The sequence below is a fragment of the Sinocyclocheilus rhinocerous genome, unplaced genomic scaffold, assembly GCF_001515625.1.
Source record: "Sinocyclocheilus rhinocerous isolate Xijiao unplaced genomic scaffold, SAMN03320098_v1.1 scaffold271, whole genome shotgun sequence".
Taxonomy (NCBI): Eukaryota; Metazoa; Chordata; class Actinopteri; order Cypriniformes; family Cyprinidae; genus Sinocyclocheilus; species Sinocyclocheilus rhinocerous.
Window position 1 is genome coordinate 1,500,784 of NW_015657574.1, and position 12,254 is coordinate 1,513,037.

The 12,254-nt window shown below is 35.4% G+C and overlaps 1 protein-coding gene across 1 annotated transcript; it reads left to right on the top strand.

Moving 5' to 3' along the window:
• The first annotated feature begins 4,602 nt into the window (after positions 1-4,602).
• Positions 4,603-6,117, top strand: LOC107721328 (uncharacterized). The gene has a single exon (XM_016529280.1). The coding sequence runs from the start codon at positions 4,961-4,963 to the stop codon at positions 5,771-5,773; it is 813 nt and encodes a 270-aa protein (XP_016384766.1). The 5' UTR covers positions 4,603-4,960; the 3' UTR covers positions 5,774-6,117.
• Positions 6,118-12,254: the final 6,137 nt, after the last annotated feature.

Consider the following 12,254-nt stretch of genomic DNA (forward strand, 5'->3'; position numbering starts at 1 on the left):
TTTTTGCAATATGGGATAAAGCAAATGACTTGCTTAACCAGATAACAGATATAGAACAATACCAACTGCTTAGAAGCATCAATCTCTTTACAAAAAACCTGTCACTAAACAGAACATAATCCATAAACATAATAATTTTTCTCCATCCAACTTAACTTTCACACTTTGTCCAGGATGTACACTGTAAAAAATAAATGTGTTTTTACAGAGAAAAAACAGTAGAATTTAACAGTAATATCACATTTTGATAGGAACTGAGAAATTCCATAAAAATGCATACATTGACACCAAATATACATTTTATCTGTTTTTCAAGTGATTATGTGTTTCTGAAAAAAATGGCCTTTTGTCTTTAATTAAAAGCAATTGTGTATTTTTAACCTTACATGTCCTTAAAAAAACGTTCATATATGTTTTTGAGTTGAGAAAAATTTATTTTTACAGAGAAAAACAGTAGCATTTTACAGTCATATCACATTTTGATCAGAACTGTGAATTTCCATAAAAACACATACATTAACACCAAATGTAGCCTACATTTTGTCACCTATTTAACTGATTAGAACATGTGTTACTGGAAAACGTGTAATTTGCGGGGTGAGACGTACCCACCACGTTTTGCCAAGGAGCGATTTTGTCCCCACCACTTTTTAGAAACACCTTTGCTGCACGGATGTACCCAATAACAATTTTATGTAGCAGAGCAGAGCATTCATATAATTCGTTTGTTAAAGAGGCGATCGGGCGCTGGAATGTGTTGTTTCTGAAAACATACTGAGTGCTCGTTGCCACCGTTATCATGTTGCTGTGTAAACATGTTACTTCAGTTCTTGGTGTATCACCGTTATTCCCACTAATGGCAAACGTTTGGCACCCTGTGCTGCCATGCATTGCACCTTTTTTTTTATGTGTTTTTTTTTACAGTGCATACTGCATTAATCTAAATGTGTTAATCCATCTGTTTTAGCCCTATCTACTCATGTCGACCTACTGATTTAAACAGAACGGCCAACATGGGATACACATATAAGATTGCTGTTGACCACTGTGCTGTATAGAATTCTCAATCATGAAAATAAAATTCATGGAAATAATTAGAATAAGATAAGTAACCTTTTCAGTCATCAGTGCTGCCATTATTTTTCATGGAGGTAGCAGCTGAAAAAAAAAAAAAGATTTAGATATAAGGCAAAAATGTTGGTTAGGATATTGCTGGCACGATGATTTTTTTAATAACAATATGATCCTTCTAGAATCAAAACTTAAGCAACTAACATTTAACTACTGACCTGACTAAGCTTCAACAGCAATAGCCTATACAGCAGGAAAAGATATTTACAACAAGAAAAATCAAAACTTGTAGAAATCTATTATTAATGTTAAATTCTATTAATAGAAAATGTAAATATACCGCATAGTAAAAATGCAAAAAAAAACAAAAAAAAACCTGATAAATCATGCCATTGCAGTAGGTAAGATAAAGTTTGATGAATTCGAGCATTAGCTTACTTTTATTAACAATCAAGCAAATTCTGGCATCCTTTTTTAAATTTTTCTTCCACCTGAATATTGACGGCAGGTGTAGCATCCATTATCTCCAGCTCTGATTCCACTGATGTTCAGAGAGCAGTCAGACATCATCAGACTCACTCTGCCTTCTCTCTCTGACTTGTCTGGATTGAGTTTACCAAGGGTGACCAACTCCATGGCAGGATTATCATTAGACAGCCATGTAACTTTACTGCAGTCTGTCTGTCACCAGATTAAGACACGGCAAACTCACATGCCCTCCAAGGAAGACTTCCTTATCTTCTGCAACCATATCAGCACCTTAATGTAAACATAAACTTTACATTAAAAATAAGTATTATTATGATCAAAAAGGGGGCAACCATAAAAACCTATTTTAAAAATACACGACACGTGTAAAAATCACTACATAAACAGAAAATACTATCTATCTAGTACAGTAGCAACAAACAGCAAATATATTTTCTCATTATAGTTAGCATTCATTATTCATAAGTAAATTCATAAGCCTCCTGAGCACAGATATCCTTGAAGTTACTTACCTGCTAACTTAATTAAATTAATAAATTATGAGATATAGTATATTAGTTAACAATAACAATCCAGTCATGACTGCCATTTTTCTGTATTACCAGCATTAAAATCAAAGTTGAACAGTAATCCAAGACATGTGCACAAGAGCAAAGTCATTTTTTCTCTTTTAGTAACAGGTTTTGCTCTCAGTTCCCACAGTCTTATATATACACACATTGTCTTTTGACACCACTTCCTCAGACTGTGCAATCTGTTTGCCACAGATCAAAAATAAGACTGAACCCTTAGGTCAGATTCATTTACTTTGGACACTGATGTTCAATAGCAAATTTATTTATTTATTAATTAATAATGTATTTATTTATTCATTTATTTATTTATTTCCTAAATTATTACAAAAAAGTCCTAAATATTGTTTAAAATAATGATTAACATAATCATAGTTGATTTCTGTAGGTCTATTATTTTATTATTTTTTATATTTATTGATATTCACTTTCTGTCTAATTGTCATATACACAAAGCTATGTTTGTATAAATTTAATACTTCTAGCATTTTCATTTTGATACAACTAACTGATGTATAAAATATAAAGGAATAGAGAACCACACTTACATGCCAACTCAATACTATGCAAGAAGCTTTCATTTGATCATTGATCATGTGTGCCATTTGCTTACATGAAAACCCAAATTCATTTTTATACCCCATTAGGTCACATGTTCAGCACCCTCAACCAAGTCCATGTTTCAGAGGTTGAAGTCCTGAATACTTACACTACTAAACCAAAAACATAGTCTGTTCCTGTCCTACATTGCCAGAAGTCAGACAATAGTAGCAACACTTCCTCAGGGTTTGTTTCTACTAAAAAAAATAATCAGTGTGGAAAAACATGTTGAGAGGTGTTAAACAGACAGTGAGTAAAAATGAGAAGTACACACAATAAGACACATCAACTCTCTCATCTTCAAAAATCTTCAAATTTAGCCTTTCAGATCTTCAGACAGCTTTTATCACAATAACCAATGGCAATATTGTACATAGTTTGACCAATCACTTAACCATCTAATGACTTTTAATATGACAAATGCTTACAGTTGTAAAATAGTATGGTATTTAATTATAAACATACTGATATTTAGGCCTGTCACAATAATCAATATATCGACTTATCGCACAATATATTTCATGACCTCAATAATTTTTGGTGATGCAATATATCGCCCATTATATTTCCGTAAAAATTAATGTCACCATGTTTTGTACATTCCACTTGTGCCTGTGTCTTTTGCAGCTTCTCGTACATAATGTGGTGTAGTCATGAGGTGCTAGTTCAAATTTAAAAATGCTTCTACAAAAAAAAGTTTCATCTGCAGATATGGTCTTGTTTAGGGATCTGTGCCTTTGTGCATACTGACTGCCAGGTAGTGATTGTGTTTTTCAGCAATAGTGTGCACCCTTAATTTACAGAGAAAAGAAGGTCAGGGAAAAATCTGTAGATGGAAAAATCTCCATACAAGTTCTTTGTGCATTTTTCTTTTTTTCTACTTGTTACTTTGCACTTTTTGTTAGAAAATGTTTATTTACAATTTATTTAATTAAATATTTATTATTTAAGTTTTTTAAGGTATCTAATATTTTTATACTTAATTTCCATGATCTAAATATTCTTAAAAAATTAAAGTTTGTTGTCATTTGGAAGTGTGTAGGCCTTCTTGCATTATTATGCTGTTACATTACGATTATATATTCAGTGGCATAAAATGGTCTTAAAATGACAATAATATCGCTTATCGCAATTATTTCTGGGGCAATATATCGCACAACAAAAAGCTGTTATCGTGACAGGCCTACTGATATTAATTTAACTATTCTTTAGGTGAATGCATTATAATCTGAGGTTGGTTATTATTTCAGTCATAGTGCAGTGCAGCTGTTTGTCCAGCTGGTGGCATCCATGCACTTGGTGACTAATGTGTCAAAACAAAACGCAAAGGAGCAAAAGCATTATTTTTAAACCAGGCAAAAAAAAAAAATCTGACAAATATCTGACATTGTTTAGGTTGATATATGAAATAAAGATGGTAACTTCTGAGATTTCGACAAATCACACTTAAATTGCCGGGGGAAAAAAACACTAGTGTAGGCTATAATATATGAAAACACTTGTCCTTTGCCAGGGTTTATAAAACTAAACTGCAGAATAGGCTACTGAAAACTATTAAACGAAAATTTGTCAAAATGTTTGTCTATTGTCCAATGATTTATAAAGTTAGTGAAATAACAAGGGTGGTTAACATTTGTGACAATAGTGCGGTGCATCTAAAACGTTTAAACAGAATTAGAACAGAATGTGATACAGGTTCCCTTTAAATTGAAGCATGTTCATGTCCATGTTATTTGTCCACTACCCAAACACCGTCAGGGGGATTCTGACAGCATGACGTTTAGCTGTGGGCAGCGACTAGTTAGTGTGCACTAGTGAGACCCTCCTCCCTTCATTTTCGCTCTATAGCACACGGTTCCCTCACTACATAACACTGAGGCTGTCTGTATGTCCGTTCTCATGTCATTCAGCAGATGAATCACATCATCTCAGCACTGGTTCTGCTTCATACGGTGTGAGATCGCTGTATATAACGTTACCGGTCATCTATAGAGCTCTGGAAACGTCTCTGCATGGAATAACGTCCACACGCTACTGTCATGCTGGAAACAGATCGCTATTGTGGATTTGCGAGATTGGAGGAATGATGAATGAATAAAACCACAGCGACGTGGATAATCGACAGACGCTGTGTATCAAACCGTGAGCAGTTCTCTTGAATAATCTGTCAATAACAAGCGTTCAAGACGGACGGCGTCCAAGAGCACAGAGGGAGAATCCGCGCGAACATGAGAGAACGGGACTTTATGCCAAACATGGAACGGGGCAAACCGGCCACATACACGGGAGACAAAAAAGCTAAAATGGCTGCTAAAACCAATAAAAAGTGGGTGAGACTGGCTACTGTATTCGCATATGTCTTGTCGGTGTCTTTGGCTGCTATAATACTGGCAATTTATTACAGTTTAATATGGAAACCAACATCTGCATCTGTGTCTGGACAGTCAGGTGTTTTGGTGACGGCTGCAATTATGCCCATAAACACAAATAACATCACAACAAGTGATGTACCATCCACGAACAAGATGAATAATACACCACCGGTCAGCCTGACATCGACAGAGACCCCCACGTATGCCCACTCCACTTCTTCACATAGACAACAACACTGGGGTGATAATAAAGATCATGAAGGCCTTCTCAATATCTCAACAACAAATACAAAGAATACTGACCAAACAGGAACATTTGACTCAGCGCACATTCATGAAAAACCAGGACGTTTTAGTACAGCAGAAGTTAGCCATGTGTCGGAAACTAGTGTTCTTGTAGCAGGTGCATCAAGTGAACCTCCTTTAGTCCATGGAGCCACATCTTCTACTAAACAAAACGGCAGTTCTGGGGTCAGTGCCACTGAGGATCAGCCAAACATGTGGGATTCAGCCTCTCCCACAACTGACCAAGAATCTTGGACAAGCTACAGTGCGAGACCTGACGTCTCCTCTTTGACAGAACAGGGTCTGGAATTAATGGAGGGCTCGTCTCCATTGCAAGAGGAGTTGGTTACCAAGGACACCGAGAATGCAGCAAGTGCAGTGTGACACCAGATTATTTGTGTGGCACATAATTATATGACATTAACTGTGATGACTGTGCAGCGAGAGAAATAACAACTGCGAACGTGAGAGAAGACGTCGTACAGTTTAGACTGACTTTATTTCTACTTAAAGGACAGAAACTGTGTTGGCCTACCTGCTTTAAAAAAGCTTATTTAAAAGTTGTTACATTAAAGAGTGCAATAGATGGGTTCCGAAGGTAAAAATCCCATTCATTTTCTCGATTGAGGAATTTATTTTAAACGATAACTTACAAGCCTTTTAAGACAGATCTACTGTGAGCTACAATGTTGTTAATAGATGTTACATACTTTTTTTAAAAACCATCAGACTGCACCATTTCAACGTATTTTTTAAATAATTGTGTTTATTCCTGGTATAAAACTACATTACCCACGATTCTAAAGAGAAATCTCCACCAATCAGAGAATCGCATCAAGCAAATTGCCCCCAAAAAAGCTGTTTAGCATCCAATCACTCCCATGAAGCACATATTTTCCCATAATTTTTAAATGATGTCATTTGTGATGCTTCTTTTCCATATTAAAACTGTTAAGTATACAGTCTTGTACCGTTTTGACAGATTTTCAAATAATTTTTTGCTTCAAATCAAGTTTGTAATGATGTTATTCACCTCGTGGCTGGTTGATTTGTTTCATGGCTTATAACTCTTTGATGGAGACTTATTAAAATTTTCTATGGGTAAAATGAATGGGAAAAATACTTCCAGAACCAAGGCTGCTGAAAAAATGGACAGGCACTGTGGCATAATTCATTTGCAGTTAATCACAGCCATGCTCAAATTCAGAATAACAGGACAATTATGTGATATAGCTTTTATACAACAGTTCTATAAACCTGCAATTAATATCCAACAACTTACATTTTAGACAAAAATTGGCCAGTTAGTGTGTATATCTCTTTCCAATGACAGTAGTTCCAAAATAAGTCAAATTTAATGAAGTAGTACACGGACACAGCTCCACATTCACTTCTGCTTTTCTAAACATAGACAAGTGGTCAGGGTGATACAAAAAGTTACAAAAAATTAAAACACAGTGCCGTTATACTAAATATAAAGTCCTGGAACACTTCTTCAAATCAACTCCAGGACAAAAACTAACTGTTGTATAATGGATTGATAAGGATTGTGGTTAAGTGATAGGATCATGGTTCTTGAGATGTCTTTTTGAACAACAGGAAAATGAGCCATTCACGTCGCCAATGATGGACAAACATCCTTCAGTAGCATGTATTTCATTGTGTAGTAATTGTGAGCAAGTTAAACACTGTTTAAAGCAACTTAACACACTTTGCCTACAGAGTTTAGGAATGCTCAGGAATGGAATATCTGTCTGAATGCAGAATAACATGGCAAGTAGGAAAAATTCACTGTGCAAACTCACCCATGTTGACATTTTAACTAAGTGTCTTTTATAAATCAGTGTGGGTTGAGCAATATATATAATAACTGAAATATGATGTATGAATAAACAAATATTTTTCATTCAGTGCAATGATTATTAAACCAGAAATGTGTCCACCTTTATAGTGATTGCTTATACTGGTTATGTGGTTATGACTGTTTAAAATGGGCACATATTTGGGAATTAAACTCGTCCTGTATTATTATTATGATTATTATACAAAGCCATCCTTTCACTTTGAAAATTCCATGAATATTGATTTTTAATGATTCTGAATAAAAGAGGCATCAAATGAATAAAAGTTTGAAGAATTAAATAATGTATTATTATTATATAGATTTTTGGTTCATGTTTATATCCATATTTTTATATGGACAACAAGCATTATCATTCTTTTGTGCTGCAAAGTAATTTGTTTATGAACAATGTCTTGCCAAAGCAGTTTAGCCATTTTATTTATTTTTTCTTAATTAGATTATTAGCTTCTAATTATATAATATGTCATGTTGGCCAGATTCTCTGAGAAATGTCAGATACATAAATTATATCTTGAACCATACTTTTCAAAGCACTTTAAGACAGCAGAAGGACAGTGACAGTAACCAGATGTCTGCACAAGTAGGCTAGACGCTTATTCCCATCTCGGAATCATCAATCTCTGTTAGAATGCATAAAATGCAAGCCAAACCCTACAGATGAGTCTCAGTTCATTTTATATGCTTATATACGTCAAAAAATACCTATTAGTGTATAGTAAGATGTCACACTGTAAATGGTAAATTCATGTTTTATGGGACACTGCATTAGGGAGATGACACGTTTAATCAGTAGAGTGCTGTCTAAAGGGAATCATTTGCTTAATTAACACAGACTTTTACATCCCTTTCAACTATATAATTGGCCTCATAAACCAAACTTGTCCAGTAAAACAAATATCTAGCAACAATAAAAATAGTTGAATTCCTGCTGGACAATCCATAGTGATACTGGAAATTGTATGACTCGATGGTTTTAAAGTGACCTGAAGTATCCCTCAGCCTAAGTTTGTCTCTCACAATGTGTGCTCCAGCCATCAGTTGTCCATTGGGTCTTCTTCATCACATTAAGCCTCAGCATTCCATTCAACCAAAAAAATAGCACTGTCCCTCAGCAGATTCCCATTAGCTTCAGATGAGCAAAGACTGTTTACGCCATAGCAATAGTAACATAAAATGCGACCTTATTTTTTCTACCTCTTAGCCCAATTTAAAATATAAGAAGCTGGACATTCCCTGCATATTTTATAATGGTGCTGTGGGTGACACTCTTAATAAATGGAAACATAATGCTATTTAGACTGAACCCATTAATGGAACACTTAAGTTACAGGAAAATGCTTTCTGGTGGTTGTAGTGAAGGAAATGTGGAATGGAAAAGTGGAGAAAACATGAATTGGAGGATATTTTCGGTCAGCAAACGGTTTCCATGGAGTCAATAGGAACTGAAATTGTTCGGTTACCAACATTCTTCAAAATGTCTTCTTTTGTGTTACACAGATAAAAGTAAGTCAGATGGGTTTGGAAGGACATGTCAGTGAGTAAATGAGGAGAGGATTTTCATTTTTGGGTGGACTATGCCTTTAAGAATAGGTTGTAAAATTGTTTTTGCAAGTACACAGACATACAAGCCATTCAGATATAATGTACAGATCTGACAAAGTTCACGCGCCACCATTCCAAAATCAGTTAAATGTTTTTGAAATTATTACTTTTATTCAGCAAGGAAACTGATTGATCAAAGGTGACATTTATAATGTTACTGAAGATTTCTATTTCAAATAAATGCTCTTATTGTAAACTTTCTGAAGAATAATGTGACACTAAAGAGTGGAGTAATAGCTGCTGAAAATTCAGCTTTGCTATCACAGGAATATAATACATTTTAAAATATATTAAACAGAAAATTATTATTTTAAACTGTAATAATATTTCGGTTTTTCTGTATTTTTGACCAAATAAATGCAGCTTTGGTGAACATAAAACACTTCTTTCAAAAACATTACTAAATATTGCTAAACTCAAACTTTTAAATGGAAGTGTAATTCTTCTGGGAGAGTTTCCATTTTAATTTACATACTCCTGTAAGGCATGTAAGCCTTTGGATGGGGTGACAATGCTTATGAAATCTCCTGTGGCATCAGTCTTGTCAATCAACGTCACTGTGAATGGTAGAGTGATTACACCTGCAGCATCATTCTGTCCATTCTTTTCAAAGATTAAAATCTTATCCAATGTTTTTCTTTTGAATCACTTATCTAATGTGGCATGTTTCATGAGTATACACTAGTTCACCTCGAATGGCCTCTCGTTGCCTTTGTGGACTGAAGTTCCTGAGGAGATTCTGTCTGCTAATGTTTGTGGTTTCTATTGCCTGACATTTCCCAGGGGTCCTCACAGGACAAACCACACACATACCATGGGATATAGAAACAATGGGGGAGCAGATGCCCTCAGAAGAAAGTATCTGCATATCACCCACAGGACCAGAATGACTGACATATTTCACCTCAAAGGACCCTGTTGGATCTCTGTACATACATCTTTTTTAATTTGTTTACAGAAACAAAATACATCCACCTTAACACTAAAAGGGTTTAAAACATTTTGGAACTAGTGTCCTAATCTGACCTTAAATCATACAGTGACCGAGAATTATGGAAACAGAACTGTACATCCTGAATTTGGTGACCAAAAGTAATTGTGTTAACAATTTTTCGTCCAGGTTATTCACAAAGTGGAGGAAATAGGATTTGGTGACGCACATGTTTAATCTTATCAAATACCTTTAAGAGCCATCCTTGATTAATTTCTACACTCATCAAGCAAGCCAAAATAGATTACCTATATGATATTTTTTCTTCTGATGCAGTGGATGACTTTAATTCACTCCTCTGATGTCAGAGAATCATCGTGAAGATGTCATTAAATACACTGCCAACAATCAACATGCGTTGGTTCCCAACCCATCCCCCCATAATTACAGAATAACTAATTTCATAATTTATATTTTTTTCTCCAGCATCTGAGGTTCTTGGCTTATAATGTCAGTCACATTTTTAGCCAGCATGCATATGTAAGTGACTTTGCATTATGTCATAAACAGATGGCATGGGTCAGTTGCCATTTTGAAATATTTCAAGAATGGTTTATGTCCTTTTAAGGCAAAAAGCTCTAAAAGCTGTATCTCACATAGCACTAGGCTATCTGTGAACATTCACACCCACAAAGTGGGTCAAAAGGGACCATTCAAACATGATGTTTATGTTCATGTAAAGAATGATGCTTATGTTAGGTTATATTCTTCTCTATGAAATATTTTTGTTTTATTTTAGCTGAAGTCTGTTGAGTCCATGAATTTAGCTACATGAGTCAAGTCACAGCTCTTCATTCTAAGATTCTTTACACATTATGAATTGCCTCTTGTGTAAGAGAACAGATGGTGGGAGTAACAAATAAGGAGAAAGTGGGAAAAACTTATTCTGGTGTTTTCTAGAATCATATACAAATTTCAAAATAATAATAATTTATATATATTATGTCTTTCCTCATGCATTAGACATGACCTGAGTGTGTAGCCACACATGACACATTAGAGTGTGGGTGGATTGGAATATTGAATCAGCAAGAAAATTAAAAAGGTCAGTCCAGACCAAATTAATTTTGAACAGACAGCAGGTGAACTAATCAGAGTTCAATCTTAAATTGCTCTGGACAAAGGCATCTGTTAAATGTCTGATAAAAACGGACAAAATGCTAGGTTTAGGTTTAAACCTAGTCCTTAGGTTTATCTGAGCTTACAGGATATAGTACTCATGAAAGGTTAATATTTTCAAGAAGGCTAAGAGCCAAAGCCTGTGCTAAATGACATGTAATGAAGCAACTACAAAAGGACCAGGTGGCTGGGAAGTGCTGTAAAGTGGACCTTCAAGAGGACCGTGCCTGTAAACATATGACTGGAGTGGGTGGATGATGTGTTATGGAAAGACTCTCCATTACTGAAGTCGACATGACCAGCTCCCATGAGGACCAGACACCCACAGTCGTGACAAACAGACCTGCCTTAAAAGGACATCATGTAAACCAGACTAAATCAGAGGGGCACGAGTGATGGGCAATGTGGGTCTGTAATCCAAGGCAGAACTCTGTTGATTTGGAACGTATAATTAGGGATAATGGAGAAGAAATTCATTTAGCAGGGTGTAACGGAAACAGACTGTAGCATAGATGTCACAGATAAGGCCTTTTTTTTTTGAAAAATAAAAAGACATCTCAAGAACCATGATCCTATCGCTTAACCACAATCCTAATGTTAGCACACACACATATATAGTATGCATGAAAATTGCGTATTTTTCCATTAAAGACAGCTTATAGATTTAATATGGGCACCTTTTTATTGGTCATTTTGTGTTTCAAGAATAAGGTCCAAGGTTAAGAATTATGCTATTAGTTACTTAAATATAAAAATGTTTTTCTCTATTTAACAACATTACAATAGTGAAAGACGACTTCCCTTACTGATCACGTCTCTTGCGCGGCGCGATGTTGGACTCATGAAAAATAATCACGTAGTTTGTATTCAGTTTGTACTGAAACACGGACGGAATTGGCGTTAGCGCGAGCGCCGCTTGCTGTGAGGCCGGAGCAGAGGCAGATGATTGCGCAGCCTTCCTCGAACAGTTATGTTCACGATTTCTGATTTACTCAGGGCCGGATTTACCTCTTTTCGTGACATAGGCAAAACAAATTTTTGGGCCCCCCATTTCCTATTAATATAATAGGCCTAATATTATCACCCAAGCAAACAAAAATATTTCTTAATCGGTGAAACCGTTACAGTATTTTCTATAGCAATAAGCGCTTGCGTTCAGTCAATAAAAAATCGAATGTAGTTCTTAATTTGTTTGAGAACTGAGAAAGACCATTCCATTAATAGGCGCGGCGACGTGGCCACATAACCACTTCGGGAGTGCATTATTTCTCTAATAATTTTAACGGCCT

Bases quoted from the DNA above. Each gene is read 5' to 3' on its own strand.
- LOC107721328 (XM_016529280.1), top strand. From the start codon at position 4,961: ATGAGAGAACGGGACTTTATGCCAAACATGGAACGGGGCAAACCGGCC.